General features: G+C 34.0%; 1 protein-coding gene across 1 annotated transcript in view; it reads left to right on the forward strand.

Moving 5' to 3' along the window:
* The window catches only part of LOC115232325 (methylosome protein 50), a 115,753-nt gene extending 91,710 nt beyond the window's left edge, over positions 1-24,043 (forward strand). Inside the window, exons 6-9 of the mRNA XM_029802148.2 lie at positions 7,530-7,584; positions 18,241-18,427; positions 19,252-19,329; positions 23,336-24,043. Of these exons, the coding sequence (XP_029658008.1) occupies positions 7,530-7,584; positions 18,241-18,427; positions 19,252-19,329; positions 23,336-23,588 (573 nt within the window). The 3' untranslated portion in view covers positions 23,589-24,043. The remainder of the gene's footprint in view (positions 1-7,529; positions 7,585-18,240; positions 18,428-19,251; positions 19,330-23,335) is intronic.
* The last annotated feature ends 1,123 nt before the right edge of the window (positions 24,044-25,166 follow it).

A 25,166-nucleotide genomic window follows, 5' to 3' on the forward strand; every position in this document is an offset into this window, starting at 1 on the left:
TGAATATGAGAAAACTCAGTCAAGATTAGTTTCAAGATAACTTTTTTAAGAAGTTATGTTGACATTATCTCAACATTTGCTAATTTGTTGTTTATTATTTATTCTTAAATGATCTTTCATCATTTCAAATGGCTGAAGCTGCAAAATTTTTATATTTGGTAATGGATCAAACAACAAATGTATTTTATATTATATTAAATGGAAAAAAACAAATGATTATTTCTCTACTTTTTATTTTATTGTAATGAATTGGATAAATTATTATTGTTTAAAACTTTGTTTTTTTACTGCTGTTTGTTTATAACATTAAAAAATGTTTGTCATAAATGTTAAAACATTTTGGTCTTCATTATCTTGTCTTTGTGTGATATATTATGAGCTAGGTTAGCAATTGAACCTTGTAGCTCCTTAGCCTTTAGCATTTAAACCAACCATACTCAACACAAATATTTTACCTGGCGTGCATTCAAACCAGCTGGATCCAGCTTCTCATATTAACACAACAATGTCATTGTTAAAATATACAATCACATCATCAAAATCTCAAAGCTGCAAGATAATGCATGATTAACTCAATATACTGTGAACAGAAAAGCATTACATTTCACAGAGTAATCTGAATGCTAAAGGGTTCAATACCTTAAAATGAACAATAGATCCAGCAGCTTCATAAGAGATTTCAGTTTCAATTCTGAGTCTAACTTATAAATAATTAATTTTACCTGAAGAATACTGTATAAAACATTGAACACTTGTTTATGGTGAACATACTGTAGTTTTTTTTTTTAATTAAATTAAACTTTTCTTAAAAATCATTACTTACCACCTCAACTTTCCTACCATATTAGTATCTGAATGTTGACTATAAGAGGAATATTGTTTAGAACATATTCCTCCACTCCATCATTTTTGACTGATTACCCTTGATTTTCTTAATACTTGTAAATAAACCATAATCTACATCTACACTGTAAGTTGACAGTGGACCATTTGTTTTATTTATTGTTACATTGTGTGAGACAGATTTTAAAATATATTCATATATTCCATTATAATTTTGAGAATTTTTTTAGTTGTGTTCCAAACAATGTCTTATTGATGAAAAAGTTTACTAAATTCTTTCAAATTCTTCATTATTTTCAAAATGAATTTAATCACAAAGATTGTACAATGAATGTATCATTAGAAATATCACAAAAGGATAACTATAGCTAATATCTAAAATTAAACTTGTACTGTAAAGAAAGGTTTGACAAATTTGTAAAGGAACTGGTTGTGTCTTTACACTGTTTGGGTGCAACACATTTTCCATTCTTTTGTTTCTAGAAACTACCAGTCAGGAACAAGAACGCAACCTTAAAAATATGACTCTTTATTTTCTTATTTACAAAAGAAGCCTGTTGGTATATTAGTATCCACTTGGTTCAATATAGCAAGGCTGAATTTTAACACTTGTAAGATAAACCTCACAACAAATTTAGCAGCAACAGAGCAGGTCAAATCCCAAGCGTCTGGGACAGGAGAATAGGCTAATCACACGTTTAACATGTCCTTTCTCTTCAATAGCTGTGTCTCAAGTCCACGACGCTAACAAGGAATGCGATAGAATTTTCTTCCCCAGTCTCTAGCGCATGTGCATGAGGGAACTTCCTTAGGCCTTTCCAGAAGGTTCCAGCCCTGCACACGCACACTGGAAAATGACGTCACTACAAATTAATAGACTTGTTTTCAAATCTGCTTATTATAAGTAAAATTATTAGATTCATTACAAAATTTTAAAATCTGTTTTCAATCAAATGCATAAAAAAATATTCAGTAGAGTCAGTCTCTCTCTCACTCACTCTATCTATATATCTCTATCTAGTTCTCTTTTGAAGATAACCTAACAAGGAAATAGAAGCCTCTAACAGCTACTGGAAGTTGCAACCAAATACAAGTTTATCAGGTCATCATGTGATGAAGATAGTTGATATAAGAGTTAAGAAGAAACTAAAGAGGGGGGTAATAGATCAGTATTCTTTATCCTATGAAAGTAGTTATTAGTATTTAATAGCTGAATGTTTAGTCTCATACTTATGGCAATGGGTGTAATATATGTTGTTTAACCCTAAGTCAACCCTGATCTAGTTGATTTACAACCAAAGTTGTTCCATCTGTAATCATCCTACTTTTTATTCAGACATTTTTTCTAGTACTCTAACTAGTAGGTTGTTCCTTTAAGATAGCAGGATGAGGTTTGAAGGCAATTTAGCTACTATTTTGAACAGTGTGACTGACAATCTAGGGGTTCCCTTATTGGCATGAAAAGGCTATAGTTATTTGGCACGAGATCTGGTAAAAGGTATTCCAGTCACTACCATAACTTTTTTTTTTTTTATTTTGTAAATTAAAACTGATTAGGTATTTTTGGAGGAAATTTGGCTGCTTCTTTTAGATAATCCTTCATTGTGCTATAGTTGTTATTGTTTAACCTCAGCCAGTTAGAGCACTTATGAGTAAAGGTGTTCCTGAAGTGACCACCCTGTCTATTTTCAAGGATAAATATATCTAATCCTAGCGATTATGCTCATGCTTTAGGACTATATGGTGTGGTTTGAAGTAAATTTAGCTGTTATTCCTAGTAGGTCAATCACTCTTATAGAGACCTCATCATGACTTGCTTAATTTCATTTCAGCCTTGATACAGTTCACTATAATTAAATGACTTCCTTATATGACCATGATTTTTTTCAGACATGTATCTTCATTATTAAATACATTAGTGTGGGATGCAAGGGTTATTTGGCTGCTGTTTCTTACAGGTCGATCAACAGTGTAATGGCTTCCTGGTTAGCTTGAGTGTGTATATTTTGCTCTATGGCTATTATATCTGATAGTATAACACTGAAAGTGTTCTGATATATATGATTGTGAAACAACCTTATATAAACAGTGTGTGTTAAAGACATTAAAAAAAAAATAAAAACAATAATGACGCGTGTAAAACGTCTACTTTCAGCCAGACATTTGCCATAGGATAGAAGTGGTTGAGCTTCTCTGCTGTCAGCGCAAAGGTGTAGCAGGATATAGCTATCATATAAATATATTCTATGACAGTCTTGTATTCTAATCCCATCATACACAGCAACAAAAAATGTAGGCTATATCAATTCCTAGATTTTTTTTATGCATACATTTGTAAGAACATGTTTTTATGGTTATGTAATTTTACACTTAGTATCTCATTTTTAATGATTGTTGAAGTTAGCTACTTAACCAATATCAAAAATTTCTCAGACATTTTAATATCATCTGCTTTACGAGAAATTTAGTAGTTTTTGTCCTGTGTCTAGAGACATGCATTGTTTGTAGAAGCTTTAGTATTTGATGCTTCTGTTACAATTTCTTTCATCATTTAACATCTATGTTCCATGCTGGCATAGGTTGGACAGTTTGACAGTACCCAACGGGTACAAGGACTGCATCATACTTTAGTGTTGCCTTTGGCATAGTTTCTTCATTCATATATATATATATTATATTTATGTGCCGGTGGCACATAAAAAGCACCATCCGTTCGTGGCCGTTTGCCAGCTCTGTCTGGCACCAGTGCGGGTGGCACGTAAAAAGCACCCACTACACTCACGGAGTGGTTGGCGTTAGGAAGGGCATCCAGCCGTAGAAACACTGCCAGATTTGACTGGGCCTGATGAAGCCTTCTGGCTTCAGACCCCAGTAGAACCGTCCAACCCATGCTAGCATGGAAAACGGACGCTAAATGATGATGATGATGATGATGATATATATATATAGGCAAGTATACTTTTGAAATAAACAGTTCTATACTGATGTAATAGTATATTTTTATGTTATAAATAGTATATGTACAAATTCCCAAAGTAGTATTTTCTAGTCCATATTTAATAATCTAAAGTATTTGTAAGTTGACTTCTTTTTTTTTTTTTAAATACTTTGGGAAGCACCCCTACTTCCACCCTTCCTCATAGTTTTGCAATCTGATACTGAAAAACATTCTCTAAAGTATTTTTCTAATGCTCTTCCTTCTACTTCCACATACAGCTTTCATGCACATACAACAATAACCTTCCCACCACTACCAGTTATAGATATACACATTACTAAAGGTATGAGGACAATAACTTCATACAATAAAGTGTTAAGTAGTATAAGTCGAGCTAAAATTATAATATTCATAGTTATCCCACTTCTGTATTGTTTTACAATTTACAAGAAGTATCTACAGGTTATCTGCTATGTAATTATTCCATGTAAGATCCTGCAAGTCTGTACTTGTGAAAATATCTCTGATTTTTTTTATTATTGATTTTCAGAAATGTATATTACAAGAAAGTATTTATCAAACTGTAACAATATGTCATAGTTTAGCATATAAACTTTTCTTGATTGAGAATTGAATAAAAACTATTTTCCTTCTTTGCAAATCTCACTCATAATGTGTGTGCAGGTATGTGTGTTTTATCAGTGTAAATAGCAATTTGATAAACAGATAGATAAAATAAGTACTGAGATGGCTTATAACGGACTAAAAACCCTTAAACACAGATCCCAAGCATGGCCATAGTCCTATGACTGCAACTAGTAAAAGAATATATGTCCATATATTTTAAGAACATAACACCAAAGTTGATTAATAGAAATGGTGTCAGTCTTAAACAACAGTTAATGATAATAATTACAGTAATGATGATGTAGTAATTAATTTAACTGAATATTGAGAGTTAAAACTTTGAAGTATAAACTGTGTGGTCCTGAGGATGGGAATTGGCTGACATTAGAGCATTGGATAGAAGCCCTTTTGAGGTTCTAATCTAGGGTGATGTATTGGCAGAACTTTTAGAGCATTGGACAGGATGACATTAATCTGTTTCAGGTCTTTGCATCCAGGGTTCAAATTCCATCTGTTGTCACTAGCCTCCTTGTGATGGGGAAACAAGTCTTTTAGAACCCAGCTAACAATGATAGTCTTCCAAAGTCAAACAGTGATGTGCTGATTAGAGCAACCTCTCTGTCACATTAATAAAAAGTGTACAGTGTGGCAACACATTGGGTGGATATATAAAAAGAAAAACACTATGGAACTACTTTCTATAAATATTCTGTGGAGGACATAGTTTTTATTAGTACATATCAAACGATAATTAGATCAGGTTAGCAGATGAGGAGGCTAAGGTGGGATGACTGTCTAGCAATGTTGGTAATTTTATATTTGATAAGTAACCTCGAGTGTTTGTGACACTGAAAGCTATAAATAACTAAATAGGTAAGAAAGATTTTCAATGGGAAACAGTAACAGACTGTTAGAAAAGCCTCACATATAATTCATTTCTCTAATAGGTACTTATATAATCTGTCATAGTTACTGTGAATTAATTATATTACAATTAAAAAAAAATGTCAGAAACTGGTAAACAAATGTTTTACTATTAAAATGGAATTGTATATATTCAGTGTCTTACTGTAAAATATTTTAAGTCACTAAGAATGATTGGTTTCCTGATCTTGAGAAATAAATAGGTAACAACTTTTTTTTCTATCTTCCCAACAGTTTCAAATCTTATGTAAAATGCCAATTTATTAAAAGAAATAGATGAAAGAGATTTCAATTATATTTTAATTTCTGTCAAGCCACTGGTGCATACAAATATTTCCTTTATTCTGATAAGTAAAATGACCAATGTTTTATTAATTTGCTTTCATGTTACCTATAAAGGTATAGTTTAATTCTTTTAGTATACTTTGTCAGCAAGAAATAGTCTTTTGAAATAGAAAAGTAGTTCAATAATTAATACTTGAAAAGAATCATCCTTAATCACTCAATCTGTTAAATTAATTGATTCAGTGAAGTAGGTTGCAGCATGGACAGAAAATACATAGCAAAGACTGCATCTGAAAGGATAAGCTTCAAGGACAAAACTTACTTCATTTCTAATTAATTACTGACCGCCAGGTAGTGCTATGAAGTTAGACATGGCCTGGGCCAATACTGGCTGAAACCTATCAAAGTATCTTAAAGCGATCGTGACTTACACTACAATAGTGTTTACATATAAAGGATTATTCTGATGTTATGCACAAAATTATTATAGACCACTTTCGAAAGCAGTTCATCCAACTGATTGACAAAGACTCACAAATGAATAGACTATAACACTAGGTTCTCTACCACTCCTCATTCCCTTGAAATTCACACACCTTTTCTCTCCTTGTCCTGACTGTTGCTCACCAAATCCAGTACTAAAATTTTTATGTTCAATTCTTCTTCCTCAAAGCAACAGCTTCTAGAACTCCTGCTCTACTTACAGCTCTTCTATAGGCAGTAGAAACTGATTTCCAACTACAAGGAAACCTCTATATCAATATCAAGAGTGAGGACCATGTTGTCCACAGGTGATGTTTCACCCAATGTCAAATTTGAAACCAATTGCTGATCCTCCCTTAAAACCCATATGAATGAAAGTCTAAACACTACGACAAAACAGTTATGGTACATATCTGTATCTTTCGTTGTACAGAACCCCCACCCAACCACTTGCCGCTCTAATTTCTGATATGCTTGCAATGTACTCCTGGTACAAAATGGTCGCCAAAGCTGATAAAAATAACTGCCAAATGTCATTCAAATCACATCCTACCTTGTTAAACAAAAAAGACCACTTTGATACATATAGTTTTAGCAACATTATCACCAATAAAAAAAAAAAAAGGTTGGCTGGCTTGCTTTGATCAGGTCTGACCTGTGGTTGAACAACAATCTAGGAGAGTTTAAAAAGATCTTGGCTGCTGTCCTTCCTTCTCCCCTTTCCACTCAATTAGATGTCTGTCGTGGTGAATATTGGTTGGTGTCAATCTACAGCGTAAAGTACAATTCCTTGACTGGTGACATAAATGTTTCAACCAAAGTATGTTGGGTATGTTATGTGAAGAATTTTAATTAAAACAAGACAGTTTGATGACAGAGTTAGCCTTGGACAAATTAAAAATGCCTTTTATTCTTCAGTTAAAACTAGAGATCAAGTTGATTGATTAACACTGCAGCAGTTGCTTTAGGAAAGTTCTGCTGAGAACTTAATGAAAAAAAAATCAGCAATTTTAAAGCTTTTGTCTTTCTGACAATGGGACTCTTTTAGGTTTGTCATTCAAGAATTTGATCTTAAAGGACTAGCTGATGGAAATACTTTTCCATGTTGAGTCAAGAGCAAAGCTATTATATGGTTGTTTGACCTAGAAATAGCAATCAAATCTTTTTCAGATCACATCCTACCATATTAAAAAGAAAAAGACAAACTGGATAATGTTGTCTGAGATAAACTATATCCAAAAAGGCAGAATGGCCATGCATAGAATGTTCTACTGAGCAACCATTGTGATTGTTAAATGATGTGGGGTTATTTCTTGTTTCAAAAAAATGTAACTATCAGACCAAATTCAGTTGTTACCTTTTTGATAAAGTTCTCTGTTCGACTTTCATTTTGTCATTTATTAACTAATCTTTTTTCTTTCTTTTAAAGGATGGGAGAGTGTTGTTTTGGGATACAAGAAAATCTCGTCCAGCCTCTATCATTGGTAAGTAAAACTTGTAAAGAATTTAATAAGATTCTTGTGACCTATTTTATTTTATTCCTTTTACATTATTTTGAAATGTTAGAAAACTAGAATTATCATAAAACTCCATGAATTATATTATTTTTCAATATTTTTTTCTGCACCTAAAAATCAATATTAAAATTAGGGCTGAGTACATTACATGATATTATAAAGTTTTTGAGACAATTTAGATACCAAAATCAAGATATGTATTAAACATAGTTATTGTAACAGTTGTTCAAGCTCTCAATATCTTGGACAACATTCAGTGTGTCCATTTATTTATTTATTGATTTTTTTTTGTGTGATTTGAGGGAGTTTTGGCTACTTCTTTTAGCAGATCTAATAACTGTGTAGTATCTCATTTTGTCTCTGTGTTATTTATACAAAGGTTGTTAGAATAGAACCTCTGTGGAAACCTGATAGCTATAGTCTCACCTTCATAGTATTTGTGTTCTGGTGACATAGAAATGATGAATTGAGAGAAGAGCCTAACAGTTGAATCATGTTAATGAGATTCCTGCTTATTCATAAAGGGGCTCTGTAAAGACAACAGTGTATTCCTCAAAACGTTCCCAGTAAAATATGCTGCCCACTTTAGTAGCCAACATTTTTTTAAAATATCTTTTGCCTTTTGGGTCAATACCAGTTAGTCTGTAAGCAAGACATTTTTAAGTTAAGTGAAAAGAAGGCTTTGGAGCATGGGTAATTCAGTCAATGAGAAATAATTTGAAATATATGCAGACCCAGCAAATTTGTGAAAAATAGGCACTAAGTTGTGATTTAGTGCCCCTGCCCTCTAATCAAACATTCTTCTTTTTTCTTTTTTTTTATACCAAAATTTTTCTCAGTCCTGAGCATCATCATCATAGTGTATCTAACGCTAAATACACTTAGCTAGAAGCTCTACTGTTTGCACAAAGCACTAAATTGTTTTTCATGTCCATGATTGGTGAGTGGGAGATTGAGAAAGAAACTAAATATATAGTTTCTCGATTTGTGCCAGAAATTTTCCACAAAATTTTTTCCTTGTTATTCATCATACATACAATGAAGATTATGATTCTTTCTAACATTTATTTGTGGCTACAGATTTTATTTAGTGAGGAGATAGAATAAGTTCAGTTGCCTCAAGTTTTTGTTTTCTTCCTTGTTTTTATCACACCTAGTGCAGGATCCAACCGTTTTTGCATTGATCTGACCAACATGTGGTTTCAATCAATACTTTGCACTGACATTAGAGACCTATCACTGTTAGCTAAGTCTCAAGGACTCTGTTTCCCTCCACAAATAGAGTAATGATAGGAGGTAGAATTTTAATTCCTGACACAGCCAGTGCAGACACCACAACTTGGCCAACAGGCTAACAATACCTCAAGCTACCATTCTGAATGGACACTTTATTTATTAATTCCGAAAGAATGAAAGGCAATGTCAACCTCAATAGTATTTGAACTTAGTGAAGAAAGCCAGAATTGATTCCAGAAGGCACTTTAACCACTATACCAATTCACTATCTTACTTTGCCAGTGAACTGGCAGTTCACATCAGTTTACTGATGGTTTATCAACTCTGGGAGGATGTAGGAGATAAAATGAATAAAAAAAATTGTTTTGTTCCCTATAACATTGCACAATCTATGCAGAGGATATGAATTCAAATATTCCATCAACTAGAAGATTCAGTACATCATCCACTTATCCATATATCATCTCTGTTTAACTTATGAATTGCTTGGCTACTGCCTGCACATTTTTATTCTCTGTTATTTAGTTTTTGAGAATTTGCTTTTCTTTCTTATTCTTTCAACTGTGTTATTGTATTTTAGTTTTCAGTTCCTTATCTAAATTCAATAAGCCCTTAATCACTGTCTAAAAACAGATTTCAGTAAACCTGACACTTTATTCGTAGTTTCTCAAGATAGTTCTAAAATCCATCAACACAGTTGCTTGTTTTATGTTATCTTAAGTACAAGTTGAGTTTTTTGTTTTTCTGATAAGTAACATTTGAAAACTATATACCTATCTGAATGTATGGTATAAACATTCTGAATATTTTTAGTTTGGTTATATTCTGCTTTAGTAATGAATAAAACACACACACACACTCACTCTCTTTCATATATATATATAGTCATTCTAATACATATGCATTGTTCGAGACAGCTGACATCTCTCACTTGCAGTATCTGGTATTAAATGAAAATAAAAGAATTTGTTCTAACAAAGTGAGGTTACAATCAAGGTTGTGAAGAAGGATTGAAATACATGAGAAAGGTAGAATCTAAAGACCCAATCTTCAGTGAGCTGATGAGGCAAATGATAATTTTTAATTTAGGCACAAGGCCGGTAAGTTCGAGGGGTTCACCAATAACCTTAGTAATTTTTATTGACATTGGCAGAATTTGAACTCAGAGTTCACACTCATTTCTTTCATGCCAACTCACTACCCTCATAACAATGCTAATAATAATAGTAATAAAACAAAAATTATTTTTAATTTTATCTCAAGGTCAGCTATCCTAATAGAAGGTAGAGTAAGTCGATTACACTAACCCCAATACTCAACTGGTTTCTACCGACCCACAAAAGGATGAAAAGCAAGACAGACCTTGTTGAAATTAGAACTCAGAATGTAAAGAGCTGGAAGAAATGCTGCTAAGCATTTTGACTGCACTAACGATTCTGCCAGTTCTTCACCTTGAGTAATAATAATGATAGTAACTGTTTCAAATTTTTGGCACAGGGCTATCAGTTTTAGGAAGGGGTTTTATTTTATCAACTTGAAAAGGATGAAAGGCAAAGCTGACCTCAGTGGAATTTGAACTCAGAGCATAAAGTGATGGAAGAAATGCTGTATGATAGTCAATGGCTCTTGCCCAAGTACTTTACAGTGAGAATGAACCTGAAAGCCACATGATCAGGAAATGAACTGTCTCCCACCTCCACTTAATATAAAATATTGACTTTTTAGTATATTTAATTTTTCTACAGCAGACAAAGGAATAATTTCTACATGATCACATGGTCAATTTTTATTAAAGTGGATTAAATGACTCTAATATATTAATGGTGCTTATTTAATAAAACCCAGCAAATAAAAGAATAAAACATTAAGAACTACAAAATAAAAATGTTTTAATAGAAATGTCCTCAACTTCGAGTATCTTCTTTGTCCTGTGTCAACTGGTGCAAAATTGTCAGTATAAGCGAGGATATTGGAGATGAATATTTTAGATGTTATATACATAAAATTATTTTAAGTGCAATTGTAGTTGCTTTTTTTTTTTTTTTTTTTTTTTTCTTTCTTTTAATACAATTGGAGATGTTGTGCTCTATGAAAAGAGTTTTGAGGCGAGTGTAGTGTGTGGAATGGTACTTGAGTTGAGTTTTGTTTTTACAGAATCATAAATCCCTTTTTCTCAAAATACTAAAATTTGGTTAGACTCCTTTTCTTTAAATTTTTTTTCTCCTTTGTGTGTGTGTGGGGGGGGGGGATTTCTGGAAAAGGCTTTAAAACCTAATTTGCTAGTTTTAAAGAAATATTAAAGCAGCAACGAGTAAGGAATGGACAAGAAAGAAACTATCCTACATTTAGTTACATTTCTTCTATATTCCTTGTTATATTTATTTACATTCCTTCACATTTTAAGTTTAGATCAGGCGTTGGGACTCAGAGAGGGGATGACAAGGGACCAAGACTCCTGGCAGTTTGCTGTACTTGAAAAGACATGTGAGGCTAAGTAAAAGTGTGGTTGCCTTTGCACGCTCATAAGTGCTGGTGCTATGTAAAAAAGCACCCATGCCAATGCTGCATAAAAGCATTCAGTACACTCTGTAAAGTGGATGGCATTAGGAAGGGCATCCAGCCATAGAAACCATGCCAAAACAGATGGGGGAGCCTGAACAGCTCTTCGGCTGGTCAGCTCCTGTCAAACCATCCAATCCATGCTAGCTTGGAAAACAGATGTTAAATGATGATGATCCTCTCCTTCAGTTTTGCTTTTTACTGTTTTAGAACTGATAAGGACCAATGGTGTAGTGAGTCAGCTTTATGTAAATATGTGGCCTTGTATCAGTATGAAAAACCATCATTGTTATAGAGATTTAGGAGAGGATATGACTAACAATGGCCGAGGAGCAATGCTGATAATTGACAAAGACAATATCAGTATTGTTCTCTGGAGGACTTTCAGATTGGGGATTATGGACAATTTCTTGAATTCCTTGACCTGGCGGTGCTACAAGGTAATAAGTATAATGACTATATCATCCAACTGGTATACCTTGTTCATGATGGTTTGATGTTACATGAGGCAGATTTGGCTGCTGTTTCTAACAGGTTTAATGACGACAGAGAGGCTCCTTCAGTGTCACACTACATCTTGTTTTCAGGACTACATTATCTTGTAACAAGGACTAAGGATTACATAATCCAATGTGTCTATCTTTTTTCTTTCAAAGATGATAGTGATTTGAGTGGGTAGGGTGGCTGCTATTTTTAGCAGGTCAAACAACCACTAGTTTACACTAATTATAGGTATCTCCTCTCAAATGCTACAAAGTATTTATTAGCAGATGTTTAAGTTTTGTTCTCTGTTTTTTTTTTCTTTTTTTTACCAGCTGAGAATCATCAATCCTTAATGACTTTACAAGATGTACTCCTCATGTCCAAACCATTTAAAACTTGCTTTCAAGTGATCATTTTTGTTTTTTTAAAGTGGTTCCTCAACTTAAGTCAAAGAGTACACCACTAATATACATCTCATGTCTTTGCTATTCCAGTTGTTGGGGGGTGGGGGAGAATATAGAGTATTTTCCTCTATTCTTCCTTCTCTCTTTCGCTCTCTTCCACCTTTTTGCTTTCCCTGTTTTCTATCTCCTCCCCCACACATTCTCAACATCTCCCTCCCACTTTCTCTACATTACTCAGTACTCTGATCTATAAACTAATGCCAATTACATTAGTGTTTGGTCTCTTAATCTCTGTATCTCATCTTGTAATGAGAGATACCTGATTTATATCTCACTACCTCCTTTTCGAAACCTTTCTTACTTAGTTGAGATGGTTGCAGGTGGGTAGTAAGTGTGGTGGTTTTTAGAAATTCCTCACTTGGAGTGGATCCTAGTTCATAGTCAGACAACATGTAACTTGGCAGTCAGTCATTCATTCTACAGCAATAGTATATTTAAAATCTTACAAATGTTGGTAATCACAGTGCCACCAATAACATTGCTTATGTATGGATTGTGTAAAGTGAATGGTGGTGGTGGCGGGGAGCTCATAAGCAGACACCTTTTGAAATTATGTATGTATGTGTGTGTGTATGTATATACACACACACAATTTTAGTTTTCTCTTGGGAATTTTGGATATTTCAAAATGGAGTTTTCCTCATCAAAAATATATGGCCTTGCAAATGTTTTGTGTGAGAGGAAGGCAGTTGCAATATCATGTTGTTTAACTCTCGATTAACCTTAAATTGAGTTGAGTTATCAAAAGCATTCATTTCAGCCATGACTATCCTGTCTTTTTAGGAGCATCTAGGATTATATTATTCCTTGTATTTTTCTTTATTCAAGATGGAAGTGTACAATATGAGGGAAAGTTGATTGTTGTTTGTATTAAGTGGCCACTTAGTTTCTTTGTTGGATTGTCTCTTATTTTTAGAACTGTTTTCAAGATCATACAGTGATCTGAGTGATTCTCAGCAGGTCTAGCAACCAAGTGCCTTCTTCATTGGCTCATCCCAGTCTTGCTTTCAGAACTACATTATCTTGCATCTAGGACTGTTATCCAATTTGTCCCACTTTTTCTAGAGAGTAAGTTGATTTGAAAGAAATTTAGCTCCTCCTTTATCTTCAAAGTCTATCTATTGACAGCTGTTTGTGGTTTTATGATTGTTTTCTTTTTTCGGCCAGCTGAGAACCATCAAACCTTAATCATCATCACCACTTTTCATGTTGGTATGACCATCCCATAATAACTTCACATAACATCTTCCTCATATTTTAAGCCAAACCATTAAAAATTTGATACCAAGTTATGTTTCAATGTATTACTGAGGTCTCAGAGTACACTTCCTTGATAGACATCTCACATCTTCACTATTCCTCCCCTCCTTTTGTAATATTTCCTCCTGTCCTGCCTTACTCTTTTCTTTATTTTATTTTCTTTCACCTTTAATCATAGAGCTTCCTTCACTGGCTCATGGTTGATAACCAAAGTAAAAAACCAGACTGAGTGGTTAACTTATAGTACAACTCTTTCATTTTTGTCAGGGTCAGTGTTACTGATTGTTCTTACCATTAAGTACCAGTAATATATTAAGTTTATTCTATCATCTACAAAACTTTTTATTACTAGTGAAAAAGACAATGTTGATATTCAAAGCAAGGAGTTGTTGTAAACATAAGAACAGGTATGGCCCTGTGATTAAGAAGTTCGCTTTTCAACCATGTAGTTTTGGGTTCAGTTCCTTGAGCAAGAGACTTCCACTTTAGCCATGAACTGACCAATATCTTGTTTGTAGATGAGTTTTTTTGGTTGACAGAAATTGTGCAAAAGCCCATCATAGATACTGCATCTGTGGGTGTGTGCATGCATGGGCATCTTTTAAAAAAGTTTCTCTTACTGTTGGATGACTAATGTTGGTTTGTCTACATCCCAATAACTGAATGGTTTGATATAAATAGGCTGATACAAAAAAGTACTAGACTAAAAATATGCACAGGCATTAATTTGGCTACAGTCCAATGACTGAATGAAATAAGTTAAAGAATAAAAGAAAGAACTGTATAGATTTCAACTGTTAAATAGTTGGTATGAAATCCCACTTAAAATATTCCATTGTCTTGAGGTCAAAAAAAAAATTCTATCATCTTGAGGTTGATAAACTAACCACCACACAATCCTTCTAGAGTATCAACCCTCTGAAATACCTCCCTGCCCACATTTTGTTGATTCCTTTTATAAGTGATATGCATAGCAGAAAAGTTGCAATGAGACAAGTTTCTCTGTGAAACTTGGTCTCTGTTTTACTTATGTTAATAATAAGTAGCACAGTCATTTATTCATAGAACAAAGCTTATAAGAAAAACTGATTAAAATAGTCGAGTATTCTGCTGGTATTGTATTTGCTCCTCATTACTGTCAGATGTATAAAATAATACCAGGTGTATGATGTGGATCTATTCAAATGACTCTCAACCCTACAAATTTGTAAGTGTTCCAAAGTTAAAAATCCTTAATAGAGTTGCTATAAAGAACAGAACTGCCAGTAGCTATTAATTAGGGAGCCCCTGTCTGGTCACTTGACCTGCTATTCCCTCAAATCAAATCACACCAACATTGTCTTTATTTATTTTTAGAAAGTATTGAGAGGAAGAAGAGCAGAACTCAGGTGATGGTGTTAAGTTAGTCAGCAAATTAAGTTTGCAAAGAAGATGCGACCCTAGATACCTATAAAATAAATGGAGTAATCATGGCTGAGGAACTTACGATGAAAAGTTTATTCAGTCAAGGTTAACAAAAGTTAAACAACCAGCTATCTATTGCTGAATTAGACTCTGCAGTTTTGTCTTATCTTAAAACTATTCATTGAGACGGTATGGGTGGAATGGGTAGTGGAAAGATGGTTCATAAAAGTTCTGAGATTTTAGTTTGCAATAGGAATCTATTTATATGATTCTCTTGGACTCACCAAATATCAAAACTATTGAATATATTTGATAATTCACTTTGACGGATTTTTCGGTGGAGTTGGGTATTTGTTATATATACAAGATATAATCATGGTAATTTCTTTTTTCTGTTATTATATCAGAAAATAAAGAATCTGTACAATTACTAATTAGATAAAGCAGTTATAGACCATATGTAACCAAACTGCACTTCACTTTCTTTCAGTTGTTCAGTTTCAGTGTAATTTGAGACAAACCGACATCACTATTTCCATATATCATTTACAGTTCTTCCCTATCAGACTTATTCTCTGTTGCTAGACGACCTAGTTACATAACATCTACAGACTTCTCATAAAATCAGTTTTAGACCAGGTGTGACTAACATTCTTCATGCAAAATAGGCTGTTGAAGCTTTTTTTTATCATAATTCATATTGATTGCTTTTGAGCGTCTTAATAGAAATAAAAGTATAGTATTTATCTTTGATCTTCCAGGATATTTAAAATAGACTGCCAGAAAAATTCTATAAAGTAAATGTACATCTAAATATGACGTACACGTATATTTTAGAAACACCATGTGACTTTTGTAATGAAAGTCATTGATAGTTGTTCCAAGATGGTGTCTTTTTATTTCTGAATACTCTTGGATGTTTTGCTGTGTTTTCACATGGTTTGAAGTTTCTTTTAAAGTTCAACACCATTTTCATATCCTCCTGAATATCATATAGTTTAAGTTAGCTGTATGCATGTGTAAAGACAGCTAGAAAACTTATTGGCTTGAACAGATTGTTAGAGTAGGAAGGAAATGAGTGAAACAACTATATAACCATTTTAGACTATTCCTTGATGTTTTATCATTGCTTGCCGTATTGTTGTTTGCTGCTTTGTTTGTAGATTTGCCCCTCTTTGCCTCCCAACTCCACCAGTTTTCTTACTTTACCATGAACACTAACTTAAAAAGTCTTCTGACTTTCTTTCATTTATTTTATATGTGATGTAAGCTGACACTACTATTGACACAACCAGGCTCCCTACTTACATCCTTCATATTTTCTTTACAGTTCTTCCTACCAGAATTCTTCTCTTGCTAGACAGGCATAGTTACATAACTTCTAAAGTCTAGATGTTTTCAGCGTTAACCAATTTCTTTTTTTTTTCTTTTTTTCTATCTATCTTTCTTCTCTTTGGCAATTCATGACAACACCTAGTATGCTTGAAATACAAAAATGTAAAAGAAGATAAATGTGAAGTAGATGTTTATTATAGTTTATTTATCTAACCTGATTGTAGCCTTAATGTTGTTTAAATAGGTTTCTTACTTGAATTAGAATTCTATACGTTCAAACTGAAAGTCATAATTGTACAAACAGTACTTTAAGTAAAACCATTTAAAATCATCTTGTCTAGTATTTTATTTCACTAGAAAAAAATTTTTAAAAAATGAATGTGCTATTATTCATTTTGGCAATGCTGCCTATTTTCAGAGCTTGTTTTTCACTATTGAGAATGGAGCTGGGCATTAAAAACACTGGAAAGTGAGCTTAAATCAGTATGAGTGAATTGATGAAGTGATTGCTTAACATAAAAGCTAAATCTCCTTCAACTCTCACCCCACAATCTTTAAAAATGAAAGGCACTGGATAATGTTGTCAGATAATGAATGTCTGCAAAAACAGGACAATCGTAAGTGGAATCTTTTGACCACAAGTCTGTTCACTCAGGATGCTTATCCTGGAATTTAACATCAACATCAGTCTCTTTGGTATCTGTATATCTCATAAGACCACAGATCTGCTCCTAGAAAATCTCTGTTGGTAGAACACAGTTAGTGTCCGCTTTGAGGTGGGCACGGTCAAGGCTGGTTTCAACTCTGTACCAAAATTGTCCATGGAAAGGGTAAGGGTTAATACATTTTGGCATCAATATCATTACAGGAGTTGCCAGGATGAAGATGATGGACTGTCTTAGGGATCCCAGCTTTTGATTTGTTGTTGATTAAATGTCAATATGGATATATTTTATAATGAACAAACATGATGTATGCTATGCAAGGAGCATTCTGGGTTGGTAGTAAAAAGTTCTTGGAGCAAAGATAGACCCAGGAAAGTGGAATATAAGAAAGATATAAGTTCATCAGGGTTGTGATGATGCAGAAATAAGATAGCTTAAAGAAATAGTAAAATACATAATTGTCCAATCCATGCTTACCTTAGAAAACTTTGAGATTATAATATTTAAGTCAGGGAGCTATCTAATGGTCATTTGACCTGCGAGAAATAACTGTTAAATCTTTCCTCTTAAAGAGTGAAAGACACATTAGGTAATGTAGTTCTTGAAGCTTTCTCTCTCTTTTCCTGCTGGGGTGGCCAGTATCTCCTCTTTAGTAAGACAACTATTTCTCCATCTATTACACTCTAACCTCTTGCTTGGCACACAGCTATTTCCCTCAGTTCTACTCCTTCTCTCAACTAAGATTTTTTTGTCTTGCAAGTTACCTGGTGACCTTGTTGGTATTGGTGCCACATAAAAATCACCCAGTATACTCTGTAAAGTGGTTGATATTAGGAAGGGTATCCATGTCAAAACAGACAAAAGGAGCCTGGTGCAGCTCTCCAGCTTGCCAGCTCTTGTCAAACTGTCCAACACATGCCAGCATGGCAAACAGACATTAAATGATGATGATGATGATGATAAGACAGAATGGCCAAGATTGAAATGCTTTTGATCAACAGTGTGCTCAGTTAATCCTGACCTCAGGTTAAACAACAGAAACAAATTTAAAGAAAGTGAGAAACTTGCAGCAGACTGAATTCCCAAACACAGCTGGGAAGCGAACAGTGATATTTTCTTCCCTGCTATGTTTGTAAATTTAGCTTTGCTGAATGCTTCTCTCTTTCTCTGAATCTATGATTGTAAATAAACATTGAATGATATTTCTTCTGTTTCAGATAAATACCCACTGTCTTCAAACCCTACAGCATGTGCATGGCAACCAGGTGAGAAACATAAAGTTGCTGTGGGAGATGAGGATGGTCGTATCATAGTTAAAGATGTTCGTAAACTACAAGACATGCCAGTTTCTTCATATAAACCTCATTTCCGACCAGTACATAGATTGCAGTTTTCACCTCAAAAGTAAGTATCAGCCATAGTACTTTTTTTTTTAAAAAAAACATAAACAAACAGACACAGCCCTGACTGTGTGGTAAGAAGCTGGCTTCCCAGCCACATGTTTTGGGGTTCAGTCCCACTACATGGCACCTTGAGCAAATGTCTTCTGCTATAGCCTTGGGACAATGAAAGCCTTGTCTGTGGATTTGGTAGATGGAAACTGAAAGAAACCTCGCACGTATATGTGTGTGTGCGTTTGTGGCTGTGCTTGTTCCCCACTGTTTGACAACCAGTATTGGTGTCTTTACGCCCCCATAACATAGCAGTTCAGCAAAAGTGACTGATAAAATAAGTACAGGCTATAAAAATAAGTACTGGGGTTGATACAATGGACTAAAAATTCTTCTAGGCAGTGCCCTAGTATGACTGCAGTCTAATGACTGAAACAAACAATAAACAAATCTACTGTCCTATCTGTAATAATAAATGCCAGTTTCTGTCTTTGTCTGCATGGCTTTCTAGTTTATAGACTCAGCTCCTTGTGGAGCTACTCCCACAAATGGCACATATTTAAAATTAAGGTAGCCCTAGAAGTGTTTCTATTTTAAGATGGTTTGCTGGCCTGCAGCACAAATTTGAACTACCCTATAACACCTTTAGTTCTTAGAACCAACATCAACCCTTCAGGAGTAGAAGACATTGCTACCTGCTGTTTGTTCACATTGGTAACATTATTATTGGGGTTGGGATTGAAGAAAATGGTGTGTATATTTGTATGTTGTGTATGAGAAAAAGAGAGAGAGTAAATTTCATTTTTCCAAACCTAATATTTTACTTTTCTTTTCCAGCTCTAACATAATTGCTTCTATATCAGAAGATTGCAGTCTAGTTGTTGGTTATGTTGCTGAAAATTCCATTTGTCAGATGTAAGTATAATACGAGACAACAATCCTGGTTGTGATTAGCCTGAAGGTCTATTCCATTTGAGGATAATCTTTTCAATGAGGATTTGTAAATTATTATTCTTAGCAGATTATATTTATATGCAGCAGTGACACTTTTCATTGTCAGTATAGTGTAAATCTGGTTTTCTATGTTTAATGTCAACTATACACTAACACACACATCCACCTATCCTCCAACAGTAAATCTGTATTACTATTTAAAAAAAAAAATTTCCATTAATCTCCTTGGATTACTTCAGAATTTTCAAGAGGATAGAGATAAAATGTGACTCATTTACTTCTACTGTTAATAACTTATTTAATAAATTGATGCTGAGTATTTAAGTGTAGTGCAGTGTGTAGCAGTAAATTACTATCATGTCATTTACTGAAGCTGTGACTTAAGGAAAAAAAATCCTGGTGAAGTCAGTCTGTTCTTTGAAAGTAACTGAAAGATATATAGAGAAGTCAGTAGTCAGTACATGCTAGGATAGGATTGGATAAGATGTAATTGATAGACTTTTCTGTAGGCTACTCACTGTGAAATGCAAATGAATGGTTCTTGGGAGCTATTCACACTGTCATAAAGTCACTGTAAATTAGATCAGTATTGGTAGTAAATTCATTGAAGAATTTAGTGTACAGCTAGGTGATCACCAGGACGATGTTTGCTAATCCTTTCCATCTTCAAATCACAAAAGAATGTCCAATTAGTCATCCTTGGAAATGATTATGTACTGACAGCCTAGTCTGTAATCTACAAAAGTCCCGATAGGGTTTGGACTCTAATGGATGCTATTTCTATATATATGTGTTCATTCAACAATGAACATGTGCATATAGAAATGTCTGAGCTGAGTGAAAGAGAGAATATTCTTGGAATGTATCAGTCATATTGTGGAGGAGGGGTGCATGCTGTTAAGAAGCTTATTCCCAACCACATGGTTTTAAGTTCAGTTCCACTTCATGGCACTTTGGGCAAGTGTCTTCTACTCTAGCCTTAGGCCAACCAAACCTTTTGGGGAGAATTTGGTAGACAAAAACTGAAATAAGCCCTTATGTGTGTGCCTATTTGAGCCTGTGTTTGTTCACACAGTTACACACTACAAAAGTTGCCAGCTGCAAGCAGTGTTATTGTCACTTATGCCAACACATTGACCATTAACTTCACACATTTGAAAACATGTAAAATAAGGTATCCCTTACCTTGAAAAAAGGTTAGTGACAGTAAAGGTGTCAGGTTGTAAAAACAATGCCTCAGTAATATACTCATCTAACAAACAAAACGTGTTTGTGGTTGTGTTTGGAGGTGATTGTGTGTGTAGTGGCAGGGGCTCTTGAGATTGTATTTTCCTGCAGTAACAACTGTACTCCTTCACGTGTCCAAGTCGTCTTTCATTCTTAGCATTTTTGTTCTATATGGAGCTTGTGGTGATATAAAGTGCACCATCTTGTATTCTTTCTTATTTGTTGTGGTGTATTGACAGAATATGGTGCCTGAGTGTTCTGAGCATGTTTGTCATTTTTGTTTTCTTTATTACAGACTACCATAAATGTTGCTAAGATGTTATATGGAACTCTTTGTATTTTCTCTTCTGTATGTGTGGTATGTTTTATGCTGTTAAATTGGTTGTATTTTAGGTTCTGGTGATGTTGATAAAATAGCTAATGCTTTTGGCTGGTGCTACTAATACTCTTTTGTCTTGGAGTCAAATTTCTTAGTGGTTGATGTAGGAATGGAGAAGTTGGGTAGGTGTTTACAAGGAGTGGTGAGAAAATGAGAGAATGTTACAGATTCCATAAGGCTGTGTGCATGTTTTGAGACTGTTTGAGAAAATTGTGTAAGTACTAATTAAAAAGAATGGTTATGAAAACAGATCTTTGTGGTACTCTAAAAGAAATTGCAGAGTCTAGGTGTGTTAGCCCCACAAGTAGTTTGAGAGCTAGCATTTTGTGTTTTTTCAGGTGTTGAGTATTTCCTGGAAATAGGTAGCAGAGTATAGAATCAAAAGTTTTATCAATGATAGTTACAATAATGTGGCTTGAGGGATGACAGAGAGATGCAAAATAGAAATTGATGTAAAAGGAGATAACTCGGTTAGATATAAATATTGCAAGGTACTTCTGTTCAAATGAACTGGTTTTTGTTTACTCTCAGTTGACTTAACCCTTTAACATTTGGATTATTCTGTCAAATGTAATGTTTATCTGTTCACATTGTTTTGAATTAATCCTGCATTATCTTGTTCAATATTTCAATGATGTGATTGGTTATTCTTAGAATTGGACTGTTAATTAAGCGTAAGAGACCTGATCTCACCAGTTTGAACATAAAAATAAGAATATTTTGGCCAGTGTAAATACTAAAGGGTTAGACAAGGCAGACAGTTTCATTCTACCAAATTTTGCTTTCAAAGCATTGGTCAATTTAGAGTTATGAGAGAAAACACTTGCCCATGATGCCATGCATAGGATTAAAACCTGGACTATATGGTTGCAAAGCAACATTCTTAACCACACAGCTGTGCCTGTGTAATGTGTGTGTGTGTGTGTGTGTGTGTAGTTGGTCAGTCTGGATCCTTATGCTTCAAATAGTGGGATTGTACAGGTTGCTGTTAGTTCTTTCTGTTGCCTTTATTGATCTTATTTTCTGAGATGATCCTCACACAATTGAACTTGTGATTCATGGCATTCACATAATGTTAAGTATTCACTTAACTAATTCACTTTCTATACCCTAACTTGAGAGAGGAAGAGATTTTGAGGAGGTGATTGTGGTAATCTGCAATGAGATCTTGATGTTACAACAAGGAATGGAGATGCTTGATTTTTATCTTCTTGCAATATGGCCAGATATTACATCTCTCATCTCATCAAAGAAGGCAGTGATCCTCCATATTATAACCTTCTAAAGTTGTTTACTTAAAAAGTTTGCTTCACAACCTTGAGTCCCACTCTGTAGTAACTGAAGCAAGTGTTTGTTACCATAGCATGTTGTCAATTCAAGCTTTACAAGTGAAAACTAAAACTATGTGACAGCACAGTTTTCTCTATGGTAAACCTAATCTACCTGGTTTAACACATCATCATCACTGCCCATGGTGCCTTTAGTAGGGTGTACTTTGTTGCAAGCATTAGGACCATGTCTCTAATCATATATTTTAATACTTTCCTGAGCTACAACAATCCATCAGTCATAGTTTCTTCTTTTCGTATCTTCATGCCAGTTTTGGACACCTTGCAAAAGTTCAAAAACATCAACATTCCTTGGCAAGTAACTGATAAAAAAAAAATTAGAATACTTATAATAGATTTAAAATAATTGGAAAAGCCTGCTGAACTATTGATAGATTTAATTATAATTTATTTGTAGTTTAGCATTCTAGTCCCTCATTAGTGTATTTACCTGTTTGAAACCCCCCCACTCAAGTAAAATATTAGGTAATTATGAATCCTCTCTGCTCCCTGCATATTTGAAAGGTTTCAGTCTTGCAAGTTACATGCTAACTTCATTAGTGTTGGGGCCACATAAGCATCTAGTACCCTCTGTAAAGTGGTTACCCTTAAAAAGGGTATCCAGCTGTAGAAATCATGCTGAAACTATAACACTGGAGCAAGACTTGCTACTTTCTAACCCCTTGTTTCCTATTAAAACAACCAACCTGCAACTAGCAAGGTAAGCAAATGTAAAATGATAATGATTAAGTTTCTGGTTAGCAATGATAAATGTTTTGGTTTGTAGCTCAATGTTATTGTTGGGAACAGACATTACTATGTGGTCTGAAATATTTTCATACATTCTGTGGTACCTATTTATATGGTTGTTCATTAAAAAGTTGGTGATATGCCAAATAACTTAAAAGGAAAAGTAATTTACATTGCTTCCAGCAGTTTTCTGAAAGGATTTTGATGATGAAAATGTAAAAAGATGAAAAAAAAGTCTCAAATAGTTTTATTAAATATTAATAATAAATTTTTTTTATTTCAGCTTCAAAAATACTTCACATCAAGATTTTGTGCAAGGTCTGTCTTGGAGTTGCGGTACAGAAATTTATACATGCGGTTGGGATTCACTGGTATTAACTCATGATCTTAGTAAACTAAAGGAATTACAGCAGATTAGTACTCTGAAAGTAGAAGTGAATGGAAATAATCAATTGAAAACTGAACGGTTTGAGAAAACTGAATGTTGTGAAGAAAAAATCTCTGTTTTAGCTCCAAGTGCCATTGAAGCTAATTAGAACAAAATCTATGGAGCACACAGTGTAAGAGAAGATAATCAAAGAAGACAGAACAATAGAGTTCGGCAGTTATTAACAGACAGAACTACTAGCTCATAAGTATTAGCTGGTCTCATTACTAACGATCTCTACACATCAATGAAAGGGGACACAAATCTTTTCCCTTCCCATTTATGTAAATCAACCTAGTACCAATGAGCACAGATCCAGTCCTCGGCTTATTACGTTTATGAAAACTGATAAACTTGGGATAAACATGTCTCTGTCTTTTTATTTCCTCTATTAACCTGCACATTTTATATTTCCATTTCAGTTTTAATACCTCTTGGTTATATAAAAGAAAAGTGTAATATTATACTGCCTCTCAATGTTGGTTTGTGTGAATACTCCAGATTTTGCTTCTTTCTATAACAAAATATGGAGCTGGGAAATAAAAATTCACATATCACATTTTATTTATTGGTATTTTCTTTTCTTTTCATAAATATTGTTTAAACTTAAGTATTACTCCAGTAAGGCCAGAGCCATAGTGGTTTGGTTCAAATAAAGTTAAATGCATGTAGTCAAGAAAACACTCAGTTTTATGATATTCCTGCTTAGGTCAAGGGTGTATTCAGACAGTAGAACTAAATTTATAACATCAAATATGGGTTCTTTTTTTTTTTTTTTTTTTTAAGATGGTAGTCTGGTTTGAGATTTGGCTTCTGTTTCTAATAGGTTAAGTGACTGTGAAGAAACTCTCTCATTGGCTTGTATGCATTATAGTTTCGCTTTTAATTCCATTTACAGATTAGTCTGTTAGGTTCTTAACCCTTTAGCATTCACATAATTCTGTCAACAAAAGTAATGCTTATTTATTCACATTGTTTTGAATTACTCATGCATTATTTTGTAACTTTGAGAGTTTCTATGAAGCAACTTGATTTTTAGAATAATAATGTAGGGTAGGTGTGAGAGGCCAGATCTGACCAGTTGATTTGTAATTTCCGTTAATTATCCTACTGCCTTGTGTGTGTCTGTAGAGGACTCCCATACCATTTTGATGTTTAAAGGGTAAATTCTGCTTAAAAACTGTTTTTCTTTTAAATTTTATATTGCAATTGGGAAACCATAGTGTTATAGGTAACACATTTTCCAACAGAGCAACTATCACAACAAAATTTATTTGAAAGGTGCTAGTTTTTTGTAGTTTACCCAATATTTATAGTCTTCAGTAATGTACATTGGTAAAAGGCCAGCATGATTTCATCCATTCTATCATTATCTGTCCATTTTCAGCTAGCATGTGTTTCACAAGTCTTATCTAGCACACACACACACACGCACGCATGGCTGTGTGATTGCAGAGTTCACAACATGGTTCAGGTTCCATTACACTGCATGCTACTATTGAGCAAGGCCTTGGGCTGACTAGTATTTTGTGACTGTATTTGTCAGGTGGAAACTGTACGGGAGTCTCCATATAATGTATAAACTCTATATTTACATGCATGCACGTCTTTACATTGACACCATTTGGACAATGGTGATATGGTTACATTTTCCATTGACAATACATCTTGTAATTCAGTTGTTTCA

Source organism: Octopus sinensis, linkage group LG2 (assembly GCF_006345805.1).
Source record: "Octopus sinensis linkage group LG2, ASM634580v1, whole genome shotgun sequence".
NCBI classification, from domain to species: Eukaryota; Metazoa; Mollusca; class Cephalopoda; order Octopoda; family Octopodidae; genus Octopus; species Octopus sinensis.